General features: G+C 34.9%; 2 protein-coding genes across 4 annotated transcripts in view; both read left to right on the plus strand.

The window, feature by feature from the left end:
• The window catches only part of LOC144437113 (membrane-bound transcription factor site-1 protease-like), a 53170-nt gene extending 50815 nt beyond the window's left edge, over window positions 1–2355 (plus strand). For both annotated transcript variants that reach the window (XM_078125965.1, XM_078125967.1), the window contains exon 23: window positions 1350–2355. In XM_078125965.1, coding sequence (XP_077982091.1) covers window positions 1350–1665 — 316 coding nt within the window. In that variant the 3' untranslated portion in view covers window positions 1666–2355. The remainder of the gene's footprint in view (window positions 1–1349) is intronic.
• Window positions 2356–13864: 11509 nt separating this feature from the next.
• LOC144437262 (C-Maf-inducing protein-like) overlaps window positions 13865–24246 on the plus strand; it is an 86952-nt gene continuing 76570 nt past the window's right edge. For both annotated transcript variants that reach the window (XM_078126165.1, XM_078126166.1), the window contains exon 1: window positions 13865–14363. In XM_078126165.1, coding sequence (XP_077982291.1) covers window positions 14103–14363 — 261 coding nt within the window. In that variant the 5' untranslated portion in view covers window positions 13865–14102. The remainder of the gene's footprint in view (window positions 14364–24246) is intronic.

Consider the following 24246-nt stretch of genomic DNA (forward strand, 5'->3'; position numbering starts at 1 on the left):
ATTTACACCTCCACTCACAGTATAGTAACTGTACGGTATCGTTACCATTTACACCTCCACTCACACTTAGTTAGAAACCACATTGGTAGCCAGACTAGTAATTCTACTTCTTTGAGCATGTGCATTCTTTCATAGTTATAATTTGCAGGTATTTACAAGGACTCATTCAAACACAAAATTGATGAGCATATACCTCTGGAAAAGAAAACAAATTTAGTCAAGGGACAACTACTGTTAAAGTTGTCTATTCAGTCAGCATTGACTGCTTATCAGTATCCAACTGTGATAAGATGGTAAAATCTTCAAGTAGTTTACTGTACACTTCCACCATAGACCTCCATTGGTGGACGGTCTATGCTTCCACAAGTAAAGTAAACTTGGAGACTAACTTTGAAACCAATACTAGTAATCTATCAACATCTATGTAAACATTTTCATTTCTTTATTTTGTCTAATTGTTTCGTTAAAATGGTTGCCTGAGTACAAAACTACAGGAGGTAGTCAGATATTGAATCTTTTTGGTATTAAAATATGAGAGATGTATGTAAATTTTACTGGTCACCTTGTCACCTTTATAGTTGGAACAACTCCAGTGTAAGTTTCATATATTAATTATTCAACATGCCCATGTATTCCAGCATGTGATACAAACATTTGCCTATTAAAATAAAGTCTACTGTCATAATCACTATAAACACAAATTTATATTAAAAAAATTTAAAAAATAACAGATAAATGGTACTGTCACTACACAGTCACACATGGATTGTTACATAACACAGAAAACACCAAAAACATGTTCACACTTTTCAGTGAAGTTGTTAAGTCTACTGCATAGGTGTGTGTGTGTGTGTGTGTGTGTGTACTGTGATAATGATATGTCTAGTAATCTAGCTAGCCAACTATGCTTGAAAATCCTTGAGCAGCCTACATTACAAAGCCATAGAAAAGCTGCTACACTTCCGAATCTATATAAAATCAGAAAAGGTGAACTGTGTGTCACTGCAGCTAACAAACATCTTTTACCAACTAAGAGTACATGACTCTCTCAGCCAGATATAAACACCTTGGTTCAAAAATTGTAATTTTCAAGAACTCATTTTTCAGCAGAACAATCGTTGACTGGAATGCACTACCCTCTTCTGTCATCAAATCACCTTCTACATAGTCATTCAAGACAAGACTTAGAGATCAGTAGTATATCATATCTTAACCCTTGACCCCACCAGTTTTAGCACAGCTTGAGACAGGCTAACTTTGTAACTTGGTCAAATTTAGTTGTAATACCAAAATGATACAAATATTTAATTAGTTTTTGAAGTTTATTATGTTTCATTGTATCTTTACAGAAACTTATACAAGCACCAGAAACTGCTGTCTATTGCTGAACCAGTTATGCCTGTTATCAGCAGACGAGAACCTCAAGTAATACCCCATGCCATACAGGAACGACCTGGTTGGGAGGTTGGACCTGGGGGAATCATTACTCAACAACAAGACAATACTCACACTCTGCCAGTCCTAGCTTTCCTGGGACTGGCTGTAGTTTTAATATTTTTTGCCCTTCAAGTGCACAAAACAAAAACAAAACCCAGGAGGAGATATCGACCCCCTCGCCTGAAGCGTCTACAACAGCTAGTTCACGCCCGAATGCCAAATGTGTAAAAAATAAGATTTTACTTAAAAACAAATCACAACCTTTAACATGCAATATTCAGATTTGGGATAAAAATTCATTTGTATGTCAACCCTAAAATATGGCCAGTCTCGCATCAGAGTTGCGCACACACAAAAAAAAACTATGTTGCAGTTTGGCACTTGTATTTTTTTATAAATGTTTGATGACAAGTTCTTGTCTTTTGCGTTTTCTATAAGTAAGCGATACACAAACAGAAAGGTAGAGTCATGAGGTAAAGACATACCATTTGCTATACAGAATCTATATGCCATTTTAATAGACTGCCCCAATTTTCTAAATTTACATGTATACGGAATATATGGAACAGATATTTGCCCCAGAAATAAAGAGACATTTTTTGTTGAGAATTTTGTTATTTTTTGGTGTACAAGAAGCAGTCATGATAAAGTTATATATACTTTCTGATTTATCTGGAGTGCTACTTTTTTTATAAGTTAGTATTGTTATGTATTTTTATTGTGAAGACAGAGAATGAATGGCGAGTGATTTGCCGAACAGGGCAACACTATTGTCAGCAGACATTGTGATGCTATAAGTATGATTTTAGTTGTCTCTTCAAGTTTTACCTCAACCATAGATGTTGTACTTTCTTTTCAGTGTGTGGACATTTTTTTTACATATGAAATGAAAAAAAAAATAAGAAAAATAAAGTGAATATAAGATACAAATATATGTAATATGTCCTTTGTGAATATTTTAATATCTTAAGTTCCCATATGGGAGGCTAGTGTTATACCGATGTGTTTGTCAGTTTGTCTGTCTGTCTGTCTGTCTGTCTGTGTGTATGTTTGTCTGCCTGTGTACTGATTATCTCAAAAACAAAACTAAATGTGATGATTTGTCAGACTGTTAGATATGTCATTCAGGCTTGTTTTTCAAGTGATGTATCTGACATGAAACACTGCTCTGTACAACATACATACATACATACATACATACATACATACATACATACATACATACATACATACATACATACACTATATGTATCAAAATGTACATTTTTATTGTAACTCTATTCCACTTTGATGTAGCACCAGAACACAAAAAAAAATCTTATTTAAAATCTGATTTAGGAATGGTCCATTTTTCTTTTTTAATATACCTTTACTTCCTTCCCTTATTGTCGTTTGCTTTTGATGTTTTCATTAGTTCATTTCCTCTTTTGTAGAAAGAGGTGATAACTCAAGTTAATAAAAGGAAACTTAGCCGATTACTATATCAGATTTGAATCAGATTGATCGAAAACCATACAAAAAATATATTGGCACACTGTACACAGATGTTTACAAGTGGTTGTTTGCTGTCAAACACATACCATCAGAAAAGTAATCCATGCTATAAATATATATGGACAAAGTGTACCATAGACAGAGACAAAGGCTTTAAGTGGGTTATATTTAGATCAACAAATTGTGTGGGTGGGTATTAACCATCAAACATATGTTACAATCATATTAAATGAATCTTCAACAAAAGGGTTTCATATAGCTGTAGGTTAATGAAAAGTTATCAGTTGTAACACGTTTTTTCAACTTTTGATTAGCTCCGCTGTAAAAGACAGTCAGTGGAGCTTTAGAGGTAGGTTGATGTCTGACCTTTGACTGTCGCCTGTCTGTCAACTTTTTGTATTTCAATCTTCTCCAAAACTAATGGGCCTATTGAGCTGAAATTTAGTGTGAAGGTGTCTTGAAATACCAATATCTGATTTTGTTCAAGAGAATTTGGCTGAGTCATAAATATGCAAATTAGGTCTAAAATAGGACTTTTAGTATAAAAATCTTCTCTGAAACTACTTGGCCAATTGAGCTGAAATTTGGTGTGAAGGTGGCTTAACATGCCCAGATCTAGTTGTGTTCAAGAGAATTTGACCGAGTCATAGATATGCAAATTAGGTCTATAAAAGTACAGGTTTTTGGTGAAAATACTTCAAAAATCTTCTCCTCCAAAACTACTGGGCCTATCAAGGAGTTCTTCCCCTAGAGAATAGTATGTCAAGAACTTTACACAATGTTTCTGAAAGGGCTTTGAAATGTGCGCAAAATTGTCAAAAAACAGGAGCTCTTTCGATTGATAGATCGCTTGTTTTACATACATGTATATAGGTCAGTATCATTTGTGATAGTTGAAATCATGGTAATTCAGTATGCATGTTTAAGAGAGTATCTGTTTGACAGTCTGTCTATGTATGTATATATATGTATGTATGTATGTATGTATGTATGTATATATATGTATGTATGTATGTATGTATGTATGTATGTATATATATGTATGTATGTTTATATATGTATGTATGTATGTATGTATGTGTGTGTGTATGTATGTATGCCTATGTATGTGTGTGTATGTATATATGTATGTATGTATGTATATATGTATGTGTGTATGCCAATGTATGTGTATGTATGTATGTATGTATGTATATATGTATGTGTGTATGCCAATGTATGTGTATGTATGTATGTATGTATGTGTGTGTGCACGTGTGTATATGTGTGTGTGTGTGTGTGTGTGTGTGTGTGTGTGTGTGTGTGTGTAAACGACTTAAACTTAGATCATTGCCTTGGTATTTGGTGGGGACATTAATTAGGGCATGAAGATTATTCAAATGAAAATGATTGCATCAGAGATGTGTATTTTGAGGTCAAAAAAATGTTATTTTTGGTCAAGAAACTTAATCACCGAAACTACTTGGCAGATTGGCCTGAAATTTGTTGGAAATGTTCTTTGAGGTGTTTGGTTTAAGAATTGTTCATAACATGATGATCCCATCAGTGATATGCAAATTAGGGCTAAAAATGTATCTTTTTGGTCAAAAGTCTATAATTCCAAAATTACTGCAGATGCGACTGAGAAATGCGATGAGAACGTTCTAAGGGGTGGTGTTTGGATTAAGATGTATTCTTGATATGATGATCTCAGCAGTGATATGCAAATTAGGGCTAAAAGTGTGTCTTTTTGGTCAAAAATCTATAATTCCAAAACTACAGAGCTGATTTGACTTAAATTTGGTGGGAGCATTCTGTAGGGTGTTTAGTTTAAGAATTCTTCATGGCTTGGTCCCATCAGTGATATGCAAATTTGGGTTAAAACATGTCTTTTTGGTCAAAAATCTGTCATTCAAAACTACTGAGTAGATTGGGATGAAATTTAATGGGGATGCCTATAGGAATGTGTACATAAAGATGTAGTCACAGTGTGATCATCCCATCAATAATATGCAAATTAGGAATTAGGTCTACAAATCTCATTTTTTTAGCACAACGGATTTGGGATGGGTCTCATTTTATGCCACAGACCAGGCTTGATTTTCCCTGGCCCTTCCCCCATTCTAATTACTGAAGGCTCCCTAAATTTGAATATTTCATCGTGCACAATCTTGTTAAACCTGATGACGTCTAATCTCAAATACATGCGCATCTGGAGTCCCCTGTATCGCTATAACATACCGCGTTGCCCTTGACAACTTATGTCAGCTCGCAAGCATAACACCCTGGGTGGTGTAATCTGTACTTCGACGATAACAGTCGTCAGCTAGCGACTAAAATACCCAGTGTATAAAGACCGTCCAATAGCAGCATAATTAATTTTATCAGTACCCATTTTACGTAAATTATTTGCTTTATGTCGCCAATAAAGTCACGATATCGTTTTTTGTACCTTTTATCTCAACTTTCTGTTTCGTCTGTGGGAGGAGAACCTAGCCAAAGCCCGTCACGATACCACTTTAATTCCATTGATAAGGTTACGCCTCAAGACTATACATCATTTTTAAATTGCATTCGTGATTTCCTTTCGATAAAAGACAACCACATTACGTAACTTGTATATTGTTCGTATTACTCGATGGAAAATATTTGCAGGAAAAGGAAAAACGTTTAATGAAACGGGTGGTCACAGTCATGTTTTGTGATGATTGACGTCATATTAACAACTGTGTGCGTATATCATCAAGAGTGGTGGGTACATGGGTGTGGTGTATGATAAAAGTCGTGTACTTATAAGTCTACTAATATTATGACACGTCAAAGTGAAGCGGAACGGAACCGATGATTTCCGGAGATGACAATAAGATATATTTTAATTTATTTTCCAGTTACCTTCACGATCTTCGCGAACACTTTAATTATGTGTATGGTATCTTTTTTTTTTAAATTGTCAAAGTCCATCATTCATCATCTGAAACTTTGCAATATTATCTACCCCACACAGTTAGTACCAGTTGGAATTTCGCCTCTGTGAAGTGAAGGGTTAATAACGAAGCGTCGGCTATTTTCTACATTTTTTTTGGGATTGAGGAAATTTTATCGGGGAGGGGTTCAGCTGGGGGTTGGCTTAATAGCATAACAGTTTTCGCAAACTTTGTGCTCTTTCGGGGTATACATGTATACGACTATTTTCTATCTTCGTCTCTAACTCTCCATCTTTGATAATACCTAGCTAGTTGACACATACACAACTAGAATGTTATGATAATGAAAGTTTTGAATAGAAATCTGCTGTATACGATATAGCCAATTGAACAGTGCTACTAATACGAGTTTTGGCAGGCATATCTTTTCCGTCAATGTAATATACAAAATAGTGGAACCAGAATTGCCGTTGCTATAGCTATAGTGTCATTTAGTGGGATAGTACTTTACGACGATGTTGTATCTGTATGTCATAGACATCGCCATAAATTAGTCTCTTTTACGACAGACCGAAATGTTAGACACTTGGATGCTGTAGGAACAATAACAATATGATTTTCCCTGGTAGTAACACCGTGTACAGCTTAAAGCTATAACATTTAAAAGGTCGTCACACTTTCGATATCTACTTTATCTATTGAACATGTGACAGCCTCTGTCGAGGAACACCATAGTATGGCCTTGTACACAGGGGCGTGTAGTATTTCTTAGATTGTTGGTCTCCTTGTCTACAGGCTAAATATAACAAGGTTTTTACTATAATTTCCTACCTGTGAGGAAATAACGATAATAAAATAGTGATAAATATGTGTCTATAGGTATAGAGATACATTTATTTATGATATTTATGATACATTCGTAACTGCAGGAATCGTATGATAGTTTCCTAATCTAAGTAATAGTGCGTGCCCCTGTGGCCTTGGACTAGGCGTCTCATGCAGATTTAGTTAGTTATGTTTACGAAAAACAAAATTAACAAACAAACACACAAACAAACAAACAATACCAACATATAAACACTGACAAACATGAACAACATGGTAAATACAAATAAATATCAACAATGTTTCTATACAACAAGAATTATAATATGTTTTCCTGTACTTGAAATAGTCACTACTGTCAAATCCCTATAAGAGATGTGATTTATCTCTACCAAATGCGAATATCCTATTTACGAAATAATAAAAAAAAATAGCCAATTTGACTTTGATCAGTAAAAACCCATCTTTGCTAGAGAACAAACATGCTTAGATTGTAAATATAACTAACTAAGCCTGGGTCCTCCGTGGGTGAATTCAGGTGATGGAAAAGCCATAACACACTTGTTGTCATAGTAATAAGAAGTCGTGAGTTTATTTCTTTGTATCCGATGGGAATTCTTTGAAGTCCTTGGTTGAGAAGAAAACGGACTGGGTGACGTCTGTCTCAATCTGCATATGCATGTTCCCAACTTTTACGACAAACTCAAACGACAAACTCGCAAGGTGATTGGTAATATATAGAGAGTAGCTGGTCCGATCGTGACTCGTTGAAATTACTTTCTCGTGTGGACGGTGATTTGTGAAGTGTTTAAAAACCTGAATCGGCAAAACATCAAAGGTGTTTTCTCGGAAGACGGTCCGGGTGTGAACGGTTTTCCCCTTATTAGGATCGACAAAACACAACCGCATCACTATTATGTATATATTGTAACTTATTGCAGCTACGAGCACTAACCATCATGCCCGGTCACTTTGTTTCCCGACAGTGTGCAGTATAGAAAGTGAGAGATAATTCTAAGAAAGAAAGCCGATTAGACTTGTTTATGTATTCATTATATTCGACAATAGTGATATTGAAGATCTTTAATAAACGGCTATTAAAATTAATTTATTTCCAATTGTCGACTTTGTTATCGTCTGAACGACGATCTCTGGGGCCCTCTAGGAGGTTTCAACATTCGCATCATGTCACGGAGCAGGGTGAGACATACGAAATTGATAATAGGTAGGAGGAGGAGGAGGGAGAGAAGGGAGGAAGGAAACATTGTCATATTTATAAATGTATATTATTGACTTTGACAAAATAACGTCATTGATATAAGCATATTGCCTCCCATGTTTTTGAACTTGTCAACATGTTTTGCTCGTAGCGTGAAAAGAACAAATATGCCTCAGGATGTTGACGCGAATGTGTTGGCAATGATACACACTTGGGGAAGACAGACGTCATTTACATCATTAGCAAGTATTTAGTGTTTGGAGTGAGTATTTTTAAACAAAGAAGGGGTGCTTCTCTCCACTTTATGTGGTATCCTTGTAGTGACTCTCTATTACGATGTACGTCAATTGAAGGAAGCTCTGGGTGGCCAACATTCACATATATAGAGACGTGGGTAGTTGGCCGAAATGTACATGTAATCTGAAATGTAGTCTTACTAGTTCCTGAAGGACATATTCCCTACTACATTATTTTCATACTATACACGACGACGTCATCGTGTTTATATGAACGCTCGAGGGGGGGGGGAGCACAGGATTCTGTGCAAGAGTAATGGGATTGACTAGACATTATAGTATGAAGATAACGTAGTGCGGAATACGGTCCGTCAGGAACTAGACTATCCGAAATGTGTCCTTGGTGAATGTCAAGAAATTTTCACCAAAGGGAATATATTACCCCCAAAACTTCCCCGAGATTAGACAGGATGATGGGAATTTTGTTATGTACTGTTTGATGTGTCAAGTCAAGTTCTGGCGTTACTATCACACGAGTAGCCTTACTTTACAGAGCGATACATGCACCGGCATATACCCTACACGTGTGTTGGGTCTATGGTACCAGGTATGCATACACAATTATAGGCTGTACTGACATTATTGATTGTAAAAATTGTGTATGATCGGTAAAGTGAACACGTACTTTGGTAGTTAGCCACTGTCGACGTCATCAACTGATATCGGTTCATGTAAGAGGGGGCCTAAATTAGACTAGACTAGAGTAATGGTGGCCGAAACAACAGTAACAGTTACTTCAAAGTGTCTAAGGGGGAGATCCCATTTGATCTGTTTCAAAAAGTATAGACGAGGAAAGAGATGGCTTTCAAGCCCAAAAGGAGTAGAGTGACCAGTTATTTTCATTGCTGATGTGGGATAAGCTACTTCTTTCATGCGCCAATAACAGATCTTTACCTTGACCAATTCTTTCCTTCAACTTTACCAACTTTACAAAGTAAGGTACCCATTCGTTGACAAAATTCAATCAACATCAATAAATATTTATAACCATTAGCTGTCAAAATGTTAGTACAGTGTTTGACATGTACAGGATTAGTAACCCTCTACCGGAGCTGATCTTGACAATGTTTTAAAGTTTGCGCTGCACATTGGGTGATAACCAACTCCTTGCGACTGAAGTATCACATTTTATGTTGCTGAAGTAATAGTGTATCAATAACGGATAGGGTAAGGCGAACAGGAATTCAAAAGGTCTACATTGGGTTGACCTTAGCTTTGTAGTTCAAATAAAACCATAGACCCGCTCGGCTCCGCCTCAGAAAAATAATAGTGGCGTAGGGGCCTGGGTGTAAAACTCATATTATGTGTTCGAACGTATGGCTTGTGTGCTGTAAAATACGTACTCAGACTATAAATTATTAAAGTTTTGTGCGATTTTGAAAGAGAAGGAGCTGACTGGTGGAGTTCAGATAGTTTTGTGATTATTGAATAAATAATATTGCTGCCACCCCGGCCATAAAAACTGGACTCTCCCTTATCTAGGCCACCATGGTACAAATCTATACATATCATCCATACCTCGCAAACAAGTGAGTGTATATTGAAACTGTGACTAAAGGCTCTTTTTTTTTGACAAACTAAATGTACTTTGTGTACTTTTTTTACAACTCCATGACTTAAAGCTAATCATGAATTAATGCCAGGCTGACTTTTCCATCTATTGCATGGTATTGTATTTCACGTCTTTGTGGATCATGATTCCATTGAATGAGATCAAATCTTACGAGCCATAGAATGAATACAATCGTAAAGCGTTTCTAACAATTGTGTTCTATGAAAAAGAGCGATGCACAATAGTGGTGTCATGAAATCATTATATGCATATACTCAGAACTATAGTTCTATGTCACGAGTGGTAAGGTATTATCTCTGTGGTACAATCTAGTGCCCCCCCCCTCATCAAGTATGTCATCATACAGATAGACAGGCGGGGGGGGGGGGGCAGACAAACAGACAGATAGGTAATTCATATCTGTTTCTACAAGAAATAATTTATATTTGAACCCATGAAAATGGGTATTCAGAAACTTATCAGTGACAACGGTACGATTCGAAAGTGACAACATTTTTTTTTCAGGAAACCTAGGTATGTTGTACACTGGTGAGATTTGTTGGATTTGAAGAAGCTATGTGTGAGAGAACAAATCAGAGGGAGTTATGGGTAAAATACTACACTGTCGGGATAAGTTGCGGACATGTGTTATGGTCTAATGGCTAGATTTATAATACTACTCGTGGCTACAATAAGTTACAATGCTTATAATGACGCGGCTGTGTTTGTTGATCCTAAGGGGAAAACTGTTCACCCGTGTACTCTTTTCTATAAAAGTTTATAATCTTAGGAGGTGATGTTTGGTATGTTTGCCTATGTGTAGTGTGGTGTATTGGGATTTATCTAACCATGGAAATCCCAGGTCTGGAACATCCGTGAAGTATAGCGTAGTTTATTAAATTAAACATACCCAAAATATCACCCAGCTAGCTATCACACTCTGTCAGAGGCTTACTGGTGATCTCTGTGACCTCATGGTCACTCTACTCACCAGTGATCACGATATAAAAGAACAAAATCTACTTACAAAAAAGAATTCTACTGCATTAATAGGAGACAGTTGATGCAAAAATGATTCTACCGACACGTATATAGGGCAATAGATAAACCGAGGGGTCGTGGGAAAATTTGTCTTCAGTATCAGCAAACTTTGTTAGCTTTTGGTATCAGCACACTTCATTCAGCTTTTAGACTTGGTTAACATTCCGTCCGGTTCCCTCATTTTTATCAGTGACGTCGGCAATGAGCAAACATCTCTGTAACGAATTCGTGACAAAACACACGTGTGTGTTAAAAACATGACAACTTGGTACCGGAGCATTGGGCCAATGATTGTCTTTTGTAACTTATGACGTATACACCTCAGACCACCAAACAGATTACACATATACCTGGTGTACAGTACAGTTAGAACCAAGTATTTTGGACACATTTTTGTAATTTTTTAAATTTAGACTAAAATATCATGATAAAAATTTGATCGAAAAGAGTACAAGTGTTTGTTTGTTTTTTCAAGTATATTGTTGTGCCTTACTGGTAATAACATTGGTAGAGTGAACATTTCATGATGTAAGGCAAGTACACGTGTACTTGCCGATGGGTATATCGCAGGTTGATGTCAAGTAGATCACCTCAAACACAGACTGGTATGTTACGGTTTATGTGTCAACATATCTGTGCACTTTATAGGTTTCGACAAGATTACCGAGGGGTGGGGTGGGGGTGGGGGAGAGGGTGGGTAGGGGCTTGCGAAAATGTGGAAATTTTACAATTTTTGTTAGCTCTCAATTATCAATTGATATTATAAAATCTATGATTCAGGTATTTTAAAATCCGCAATCATTGTTTCGTCAATCATCGTCGCAAACCACCGCCCCTTTTACGGCACCGTCGAAACGTACTGGTCTTTATTTCGAAGTGAAGCGGAAGAAATAACAGCTCTGGTTTACGAGAATATGCATCAATACGTTGAACCTAATATATATTGCTTTTTATATCAGGCATTCACATTCCATCTTTATCAGTGTTTCATATCATTGTTTGGCTTACTATTTTGTCTGGGCTGGACCATTCCACACAAAACATTCTTTCAAACCATTCAGTATTTCGATGTTTCTTTTGTACTGTGAGTTTCTTGTAACATTTAACATTTATCTTCTATCTGTTAAGGAGTTAAATAATTTTCTCTGTCCAAAACCTATTAAATTAGACTTGTAATTTTGATATTGAATACCATGGGGTGTCATTTACATACTTTCCTCCATTTACGCTGTTCATTTTGCAAAATTGTAGCCCATTTTTTTCAAATAAATAACAATGAATAAAAATAAACAAAAACAAAACAGAACAAAACAAAGCAAAACAAAACAAAACAAAATAAAACAAAACTAGGCATAAAAGACAACCACAAATCTAAGTTTGACAATGTCCCTGCCCAGTCACGTATATGTGCACACACATCATTGTTTACATTGTCAAGTTCTTTATAAATGTAATGTTTGATACAATTGTAGACATATCAGATTTGTAGATTCAATGTTCACGTTCTGTAATCCGTCCTCCACAATACCGCTGCAATCGACAAACAGTATTCCATTGTTGGTAAAGCCTCACCTCACCGTATGTCCCTTGTCACATGCTTCTTGCACACTTCACGTGAACTTTCCTATGTACTACAGCAAATAACATCTCAACATAAAAGGCGAATTCTAGGGAAACGATATCAGCTTTATGCTACCTAACTCTTTGTATACCACATCATCAAAGGTTTGTAAATGTGAATCAATGTGCTTGTCAGTATAGCGTATTTTAACACTCGAAACTCAGCGTTCATAAGCTATAAACTGTAAGTAATAAATCTGTACTCCACTCGTTCAACCCAAAGTTGTTTTCCCTTTCATACTGGACGTGTATATTTGTGATTTTGTACGACTTTGTGCTGAATTTGTACTTCGCTAAAATTCTTCATATAGATATTTTAGTATCCATTGCAAAGTAGTAGAAAAAACAAAGAAATCGTCATAAATTTAATAAACAAACATGTAACGAGCACGAACAAATAAGCTTAAAAATGATGTCCCACTTTAGGACTATCTTAGGCCTTCACGTACTACTTTTAAATAAATATTTGCTGTCATTGGCATCTATTGTGATGTCACTGTCAACTGGACAAATTTTTGCTCTTGATTTTTTTTCGTTGTGTACTCAGGTTTTTGAGATCACCGTTGACAATTTCTGAATACTATCATATTTCTCCGTCTTTTTCAACTTTTTATTTCCCGGTTCAGACTTCGAGAGAACATTTCCATGTGCATGGCACTCAAAAGTGGTTTCGTATCTAGTCACCAACTAATGATTGTAAACGTTATCTGTCCTGCATTTTCTGTATTTTCATACGGAACATTTTCTTTGGATATCTACTTTACTCTTAGTTCTTCCTTGTCGTACCAGGAGCGAGCACTGTATGTTCCCTTTGTGAAAAAATACAAGTGCTGCTGCCAGAAGAGAGCTGGTATTCTGGTAAAAAATGGCTTATCCTATCATTTTATCTTATTACACCACAGTTCTGTTAAACATAAAAGAATTCGTCTCGGCGTAACCCCGGAAGTAACCATGAGTATTTAGTAACGCCCAAACTTTGAAACGCCCAAGGCGAAAGAAATACAATAGTGTATATACGCATTTGAGTAAGTGGATTTCAACTTTGGATTGTACGTCACTATAGTATATAAAGCGCAGTGCAGGAATAGACCAGTATATAAATAGGGATGGGTCAAGATAAAAGGGTCGACAAAGTGTGTAATTGACTATTGTTTTGTTGTGATACAAAGAAAAACAAAAGAAGGAAAAGTTGACCAAGGACACAGTGTTCAGGAGGTTGATGTGTTGTGTGTTATTTGTTTGGGGCGGGTTAGAATTCATCCACGTCTTGGTACATGTGTTCTATTTGGCTACTGTGGAAAGGTATTTTTCTAAAGGTCGACATATTTAATATTCGACTTTTAAATGGTAACATTTCAATTCCCCAAGATTGTAACTGAGAAGGACTCACATCCACCCACCCCTGTAGGAAGAATCTTGCAGCCTTCGCCGGCCGCTTGACGTCATATATAATCACGTGACTTAAGTGCGACGAGCGTACACAGCAACATTATTTGCAGGTCACGATTGGCATTATTAAGGCGAAAATACTTGGTTAAATTATTGGAGAAAGGCGACAGAAAAAAAGATAGGCAAACAAGGAGAACTCGAGGAAATTTTAACTGTGCCGGGTGAGGTTACAATTCTTTCGTGGAAGAAATTGGATGAACTGTGTGGCGACTGTTCTGGTAAATTGCTGAATGCATTGCTGAGCTGTATACAGTGTTGCGAGAGCAATGGCGGATAGTGGCGAAACGGGAGGCGAACACGAGCATGAAAACGCCAGTGCTTCTCCCTCTCCCACAACAACGACTCCTCCTTCGAGACCATACTCTGGCGGTACTTTAAAATACAAACTGATTCACGAGGGAGATATTCAAGTGTGCCATTTGAACCATGCTAGGACTGTCATTAGCAAAATTCTGAGCTCTAAATTTTTGCGACGTTGGGAGCCGCACCATTTAGTCTTGGCGGATAGTTTGATATACTCCACAACGGTAAGGCATCGCAAAGAAATGGCTGTATTGTTGTTTCTTTGTCAAGTCCAGTTTCTTTATTAGAGAAATTTCGGAGTCGTCAAGTAATGAATTATTTTACAGAGAGGTGAAAATGAACACTTGTAGCCATACGTGTAGAGTAGATGTGCGTTCACGTACCTGTCATCATATATTGTTGTGCTGGTAGTGTACTATGTGTCTGTCTCTGTTAACAGTAGTGCATGTCAGATGCCGATAAATTTTCACACATAAGTTGAAATAATGCATATCTAAGAACAATCTAATGAATAAAATTAGAAAGAAAGATATAATACTCAAAATTTAAACAAAATAAAGTCGTCGGCATAAGATTTTTTTTTACTTTTACTCGATTTACGCGACATAGCTACTACATGCGTGTGAATCGATCTCGTACTTCGCGTGTGATAACGTATGGGAGTGGGGTACAGAAGAGCTGTCATAATGAAATGCTGCAATGCCGACATTTTGTGTATTTTTCTCGAATTTTTCGCCATTTTTTCCTCGGAAATTTCTCTTTACTTTTATACATAATACTGGTTCCTGCGGGTTCAAACATAATGAAATTATTTGAACAACTTTGTTTTTGAAACTAATCGACTTTTTTCTTTTGTGGACATTTAAAATCCATTTGATTTTGGATTAATTTTCCCACGTCTTGTGTTACGTCTGTGTTACCGTCTGTCAAAAGTATGTGTTTGAAGATGATGATTTCAAATCGTGGTCTGTGATTTAAGGTGAATTGTTTATGGTGACTCTTGTTTGTATACAATGGTCATTTGCGAAATTGTTAAAATAAGTTAATTGATTTTATTTCCGCGTAAACGATAATGGGTGAAAATGGAGAAAAGTGACTTTTCTAAGGCAATATTTCTTATATGTGAATGATGGCGGCGAATGAACCGGGATTTCGTCGTGACTGAACATCACAGCACGTTCGTATTACAGGATTTCTGTGACATGACAATTAATTGCTCATCGTGAATTTTTAATAAGTTTTTTTTTTTGGGTTTATGAATGTTGTGTATGTAAGCGTGGGGAGTGTTTTGCATGTCCTGAAATTTTATCGAGGACGACCTTTTTTTGTAAACCTTTTGAATGGAGTCTAGACTCGGCTGGAATTATCAAATATTATAGATAATAATGTCTCGAGTTTGTATCGTCATAGCGATGCACGACCCAATTGCATGGGCCTTGTGTTGGAAATTAACTATGCACAATCAGTATCACTACATTATATTTTCATTTTTTGTTCATAAAATTATTTCAATTGTGGTCCTCAAGTTTAAATTTTGAAATTATTCTAATTTTATTGACCCTATATTTTGTAGACATTTTAAGGATTTTTTTGTTAGACTTTTGAATAACTTATGTCAAGGAAAAATATTTTTCTTCTTTATAATTTGTAGAAACAAAAATGTTGAGATTACACTGAAAGGTGTCTGACAATTACATCACGTTTTATTTTTTATTTTTTTGCTTTTTTTTTTTTCATTTTCGCGATATGAAGTTTTCCATTTTGAGTAAAGTAAAGTGTAACATACATTGTACAATGTACATGTATATGATGAAATAGTAGCTATGTTTTCCAATGGCAACAAGTGTTGCCAGAGACCAGTGCAGCACAACAGAATAATATAAGGGAAATTATTATGAAACTTCATTGTCTGCTCGTCTGTATGCTAGTTATGTAATTAATCCATTGATTTTGTAGTCTAGCTATACAAACATTTGCAAGTATAGGCCACTGCTGTGTATCAAATCATACATCCAGTAACCTCCTTTTTCTGTTAGTTGATATCTTTGTTAAAAGAGGATTTGTGAGCTTTCAATCTGATAATAAAAACTAGATTTATTATTTGCTTGGATTGTCATATGGTATGGGGCAAAAGTGTAGACACAATTTATAAAATATACAATAGACTATAAATAATTTTTTGGGGGTTGTCACACTTTGGATATATTTAAGTATTTCTTTCAATAAAAGTGATCATCATAAATATTGTTTATGACTCAATGTTACTTATGTGTCACTTTCAGTATTTTCCTCCCCTACCTGGTATTTGCATTGATTCCAAAATAGTGATCTGGTAGGTACAAATGGACCACAAGGCACACAAATGACCAGTTTTGACAATCAGCTATTAGCTTAAACTACATAAAACACTAAAGCAAAGGCTGACATAGTTATTTTTTGATAAAAGAGAAAAAAAAATATTCTTTTAGAAAATACCGTGACAATCAACCATACTGTGAAAAAGTAACATTTATAACTTCTAGAGTTACATTCAGTGAAGTGCCTGAAGTAATATGTTCTGTAATTGTCCATGAATTATGTTTGGTGTTACACATATTATTGACTAGGTACATGTATATGTATAACACTTGAACAATATTGGTTTCAGAACTAACATTTTTTAAAGGGTAATAATAGCAGTAATATTTATCATCATTTTCAGTGGTTTTCCAAAGCTTTTGGAAATCTTGAGGAGGAAGACAGATGAAAATATTCAACTGCATCTTCATTTCCCCTTTTTTTTGATGGGGGAAGGGGGTGCTATGTGTAGAGTATTGGCAATTTGCGTAGATTTTTATTTGTTTTATTCATCACGATTAAACAATTTTGAAACTAAAATTTCGCTTTTTTTCATGAAAATAATCACAAGTTATTATGTGGCAATAGGTAATTAAAGCCTACACTTTCTCAAATGAACATTGAATATTTGCTGTTTTTTTTGCATTAGTTCATATTTGAGTATGTCTCAGTATGTAACCGAATTTATTGCTTTACATTTTAAAATGTACAATAATGTGCCTATCAAGTTTCTGTTAGTCAATTCAGTAATACAGTACTTCCCAATTTTCAGTCTGTATATGGTTTCCTGTTTGATATTTGGGGTGTAGTATTGGAAAATGAAGTCAGATTTTTGAAAGACCTGTCAAATGATATGTCTTGTATGTACATATAGTTGATAACTGGGGAGATTCTAAGGAACGTTTCAGGGTGGTGCTGTTGCATGATATCAAAGATGTTCTTTTTTATACATACATGTAACCATAGGTGTGGATCTTTTGGTAAACCTCTGTAGGACAGTATACTAAAAGTTAATCATGATTTTGATATAATTTAAATGAAAAGATAGAGAGAATGTGTGTGTGTGTGTGTATCATATGTAGATCTGCATGTGATAATGTGTACTGGTTTAATTATGTGGAAGTACATGTACAAAAATGTTGTCGCCTCATATTTTTTTTCATTATTTTCTAAGAAGCAGCTACAATTTGAAAAATATTATCTCCAAAGGAAGTTATTGTTGCCTGACATTTGTCAGATGAACACCCACACGAATAGGCTAGAATCTGTTTACTTGTTCTGGATTCATATATACTTGATAACATCTCCCGGTGAAGGTTCTAATTTCATTGGATGATTAGGCTAAAAGCACTCTAAACATGTCGATGGAAGTCAATACCATAACCTTATTTTTTTTACACCAATTTAATCATTGTTTTTTTTTTAGTGGAAGGAAAGAAGGTAAAGTCTACTGAATAATGTCACACAATTTAGCAGGGCCCCACCAAAATTCGGAAAATATATCAGTATCCGCAGTATTAGTGCTTTACCTCAAGCTAGGGTGTTAAAGTAGAACAAGGAGATATGTCTTATTCGCTTTTGCATGTATATAGCATACATATGATATGATATAGGAAGAGAGGGCGTTGACAGAGAAATTGAACTATTTTTATTTTTATTTTTATTATGTGCCAATTTGATAAAATTCTATTTTCGGTAATGAGAATTGTGCCGGGTTTCTTTTCCTGTTTGAACCAGGGTTGGAAAATTTTCTACGAAATTAACAAGGGACCAGATGTGTCTGTTGGCATTATTAATTAACTCAGGTACCACAGTACATGTATTTATGTTTGGCTGGTAGCATATTAAATTTTCAAGCAGGCTTTACTACATGTATGTGTATTTTTGTCAGCTTTTGAATTATACGTCACCAATAGTTAGAAAACATATCATGACTTGTGTCTCTTACATGTAACAAATGTCTCAAAGTATTTACATAAACATGTGGATGTTTTATCCATGTAAATTTGAAAAATGGGAAACAAATGTAAAAAATTTCTCATTTATAATTAGATGATAGTACATGTATACATACCGATATCTGCTGTGACAAGATTCATTACACAGCGTCACTATTATGTCAGGCTTTGCAATCATTTGTCTGTATGCTATAATTCAACTTTGTATGTTCTAACCTGTACTTTATAGAGAACAACAAATTACATAACTGGCGGTTTTGTATTAGAAATTCTTAATATGGTATTCAAGTAATATTTCAAAAAGTTTGAATCATTGCATATGTATTGAATCAGTATTTGTAATGTGTTGAACTGAGTTACTTATATTATGCTTTTGTTTGCATCTGGACTTGTGCTGGATAGGTACTGTATTATTTCAGTATCCCCTTAGTTCTCCTGCTGTAAGTTGATTGAAGGAATGAAAAAAATATTTTTGTGCTAATTATTGTGTAAATTAAATATTGGCCTTACAATTTTTTAAGATTAATTTTTGTGTCTTAGAATACGGACTGCATTTCATTTGTGGGAAATAACACAAACCATTGTCGTAGATTCCTATAGTGATTTCAGTCACTTATTTCAATTCTGCTGTCATGTCTGTCTGTCTGCCTGCCTGTCTGTCTGTCTGTCTGTCTGTCTGTCTTTTTCCAGGCTCTTTCTCATTTAAAAAGAGGAATTGTCTACTGTATAATAAACAAAACAAAAACGTTCAAAGTTTTGTAATAAACAAAACAAAAACGTTCAAAGTTTTGGAAGTGTAATTGTATCAAGAAATTGTTTGAATTGCAGAAGTTGTTTTTGACGTGGAGTAAAATTCCAAAATGTGTGCACATCCTCAATTTCATAGGGTTGTACAGATTGTTAATTATCAATGCACAGAGCTTGTATTACACAAAATAAATGTGATGCCACAAAAAACAGATTTCCAAAGACATGTATGTAGTACAAATGCATAAGTCTAATAATTTCCACTTTATTATAATAGTGTACTTTCAAGAATTTCTAAGTGAAGCAATCAATACTATTTAACATTTCAAAAATATATATCTCTGTCCTGGGCCCTTCCTCTTTTATTCATCAACAATAGAGTCTAAGAAATGCATTCTTTTTTTCAGTAATTATAGCTCTGTATAGTTTTATGTATATACAAAATGTATCTGATAAATATTGGAAGTTTTAAATATGCAGTATAGGGGTTGATGCGTCAAAATATACATGTACAGCTTTTATCCCTAGCATTATACAATGGTTCATTTGTACTAGCTGTAATAGATCTAGGATTATAGGATTGCGAGAATTGTTGAGTTTAACTTGAGTACCAAAAGAAGTCTCGTAGAAAGAATTCTGGCAAGAAAATGGTTGTTTGCATGACAGAGGTAATAAATCAAAAGATAATGTACAAAATATATATCCATTCAAAACTAACAGCTGTGATAGAAAATATGAGTGACGATTACTTTTAGATACATGTGGTATATCCTTCCATCCTTTGTTTTCATTTATCATTAGAAGGAAAACATGACAGGGAAGTTTCGTGTTCCTGTTTCTCAAAGGATGTTGATTACAAAAGAGACTTATCTGATTCAAATAACATATGGTCCAATTTCGTGTTAGATAATTTAAAAATCATTGAACCACACATTTTCCATCATGAAAATATGGTATTTATGAGTAGCAATAGGAAGGTTTTATTCAATCATACCAACTTAAGAATGTGACAATCCAAGCCTCAAATTAAGGTTTGGCTAGTTGCATAGTCATATTAAATTCATCAGCTAGAAACTCATGACGTGGAATCATTGTATTATGCAACATTAGAATGAATGTAACAGATATTTATATTAAATACATTAAATAAGCTTACTAGAGTACGGTAAATATGATACACAGTATAATATTTTATCCACAGCTCTCTTTTTTTAATTCCTGGATTTTTTTTTTTTTGTGTGTGTGTAATTTCTTCTGTTAGTAGTGTTGGACTATTTTTAAACATTTTAACATCACATTTGAATATTATAGAACAAAAGTACACTTGAGAATTTCAAAGAAAATTACAAATTTAATATATGTACCAACTAAATATTACACATGCTTTGGAATATCCTTTGTGGTGTGCTTACAGGTTCAAGCATTTTCCTTTTCAAATAGTCTGTTTGACTCTCAAGAAAGCCAATTCAAAATTTCATACAAATTGCTATTGCCTGCCACCAAAAATCACTGATGGAACTGTTGAAAATGGGGTATTCAGAAACTTATCGGTGTCAATTTTCCTTTTTTTAAAACGTCGATATGTTTTCTCAAAACTCTGCACACTGGTAAAATTTGCATGAATTTGAAGAGCTTATATCAGAGTCTGAGATTAGAAATCAGAGAGAATTGTGTATGGTATACTCCTCAGGTACATGTAGTTGAGGAAGTAAAAGGGCCGTTATGCTGGTATAGGTCTGTGGGAAAGCCCTGTATAAATACATGTACAGTACCGTACTAACACCGTTATAGTCTGCTTACTGTGAGTTACACCTACTTACATGTAAATATCCTAGTTTCTTTCAACCCCAATACTTGACTCCACAATCAAATCTGTAATTATACTTCAAAATGTAAGCAAGACTATTGACCCCCATCTCTTTCAGTGGGGTTTGTGGAATGCAATATTGGAAAAGTTTCTGTTCGTACGTTGTAGGATTATTTGCAGTAAACCATTGGTTGCATTCAAAAACATTTGTGAGAGAGTTCCAAAATCATGGTGCTTTCAAAGTCTTGGACATGGTGAACTGTGACTGTATTACTATTATGTATGAATACTGTAAACGATTGGCGTCCATCTTTTAGGTCATGGCCTCTGTTGCCATCACAAACTGTCATATCTGTGGAGATTATGCAAAGGGGAAGCTTTTGATGATATGAGTTTCATTTCCAAACACGAAACCATATGTATCTGGTTTAATGCAAATGTATAGTATTCCTAGAATCACTTCCTCTTTTAATTTGTATTGTTAGAATCTAGTGAATATTCTTGTTAGTGACCACTCCCAGTCAATCATAACAACAGTGTTATAGTTACTAGTATTTGTTTAAACATGTCTGCAACTGGCTGTGAATAATATACATGTATGCAGTGAGTGAATTGTTGAAATTATTAGTAGTATTCGCTCATTGAAAAGACTTTATGAATTCAGTTTTCAAGGCAAAAAATGTAAAACATTAGTATGAATGTAGTTGAATTTGACTAGGTTTTTATGAGATATTCGTGGAGAGACTAGGCTAGAATCCAGGTGAAGGGGGATTTTGAATTTTGATTTCCCTACTATATTACTGTATTACTAGGGAAATATCGACTTCAAAACCCCATTTGCATGGATTCCAGGCTTTTGAGAGATGTGTACTCTAGCTTCACACATTTGATGACGATAGATTCACCTCCAAATAATGGAGAAAAACTAAGTAACCGACTAAAAATATGCAATGAAAAAATAAAAGTGACGCAGGAAAATATGCAAGTCTGGAAACAATGACTGATACACATGGATCTCAAGAATGTATACTCATAAGGTGGTGCTGTGTAGTAGTGCAAATCTTTCTAGTTTTTTTTACAGCTGCAATAAAACATGAAGATATACATCTATATTGCCACCCTTTCCCTCACTGTTTAAATCATGTCTTTGTAATTCATTGAATGCAAAGTGGTGAAGGGATGTAATTAAAGTATTATGCTACCCCCATGTCACATTTGCACCAAATGCTCTGGCAGCTTACAGTGTTGATTTGTTGATTTATAAGGTCAGATTGGGTCATTCTGTGTGCAGTGAATAGGAAAAGTTGAGCTGTACATGTACTTGCGTTACTTGACTTCAAATTGAGATGCAGATCTTGTGAAAGCCTGTCATTCAGGCTGTCAACGTTTTTTTGTGTGACTCAATGTGATTTTCTTGTAATATAACTTCATTTTCTATAACTTGCAATGAAGCAAATGAACAGATGTACTGCTTATATTGATAAGCTCTCAATGTAATATAGTGACTGTGTTTGTTTATTGATCAAATTTACTTACTCAATCACGCTATAGTATGGGTTTATCTGGTCGTTATTTTATACAGGATAAAGTAATACTAATTTTTTGTTACATTTTATCATCACATGTAGGGTGCGGTCTTAATCACGATGAAGTTTGTTTGACTGAAAGAAAGAATGAATGGCAGCACAAATAAATATATATATATATATGTGGAGGTTTAGATTAGATTAGATTAGGTTAGATTTCACAGTCTAGAATTTGCTGGTCTAAGGAATGAGGGTAACCCAGTTAGAAAATTTCAGACAACATTTTGCTTTTGAACTAGAATGAAAGAGGGTACTAAAATCAGGCAACCACATGCTAGAAATTGAAAATCGTGAGATTTCATGAATTTGAATTTGGTGTTCTAAGGAAAGGGGATACTAAAATCTGAGACTGGTGAAATTTCACGAACTTGAATTTGGTGTTTTAAGGAGAAAATGTACTAAACTTTGAAAATGGTGAAATTTTTATAAACTACATTTTGTACTAGTCTAATATTTGGTGTTCTAAGGATGGAGGGTAGTAAACTCTGAAAATGGTTGCATTTCACATACTAGAATTTGGTATTCTTTATAGAGGACAGAGCCTGAGTGTACTAAAATCTGAAAATAGTTAGATTTCACACACACACTGCTACTAAAATTACAAAAGTATTATCCTACTGATTCAGTGAAGTTAGAGTTCATTTTGTGTTATTTTCTTGAATAAGTGAATTGAAATAAATTAAGTTACATGTTGCCAATTAGTTACATTTGATCCGTCAGTGTGTATATGTGGTAATAAATCTTGTATTGCAGTAGCGTATTCCAGTCAGGTTTTGTGAAGAATTAAATCCAAGACTACTTTGACATTTAGAAAGTGAGTAATGTAGCTTTAAATAGACTTGTAGGTCATCAAGAGAAGTAACAGGGCAATACAAGTGCCGACATTCCACAACACTGTATAAGGCAGAAAACCAAGAATCTAGGCTTTTTATAAATAAAAAACATGATAAAGCTTAAAATAGAAACATGCTGGGCACAAAAATAGCAAACCATGTAATTTTAGTGAACAAATGCAATAAGACGACATGATGTTGTATTACCAACGGAAATAAGCAAGAAAATTGACATACTTAGTGCTGTTATTACCCACAATGCATTGATGTCCATCATGTGCTTGTAGGTTGACATGGATAGAGTGTAGGTTTCAGTTTACCTGGCAGCGATTATATTTATACATGTAGTTACCTATTTATACATGGACATATAGCTACATGTGATGTTGACAAACAGAAACAATGAAATTACCATCTGCTTGCTAGGCTTTTTAACAGAAGTGAAGATTTTGAAAAAAAAGGCATGTGTTTGCATTGGGCCTATTTTGTATGTTGTTATGTTTTAATTCAATATACTAAAACACAATATGTTTTATTTATTGGAAATATAGCAAAGAATTTGGATAGTCAGAAGGTTAAATGATCAGATACTGGATTTCAATATTTTGACAATGTGCCTTTTACTGATAAAATAGTTTCCTACTGTCAACCTGAACTCGTCGAATCTTTGTCGGACTCTATGTAGTCATTGTTGTGCTTGGATGTAAAGTGACAGAATGCACTGTGTTCATAGAATTATAACAAGTAATAGTGTAAATTATTTCTCCATGTACCTTAAAAAATGCGTTGCTCTTCATCTTGGTGCTTTGTATGTGTATACAAATGTATATACGTGGCTG

The sequence above is a fragment of the Glandiceps talaboti genome, chromosome 7 (genome assembly GCF_964340395.1).
Source record: "Glandiceps talaboti chromosome 7, keGlaTala1.1, whole genome shotgun sequence".
In the NCBI taxonomy this organism is placed as follows: Eukaryota; Metazoa; Hemichordata; class Enteropneusta; family Spengelidae; genus Glandiceps; species Glandiceps talaboti.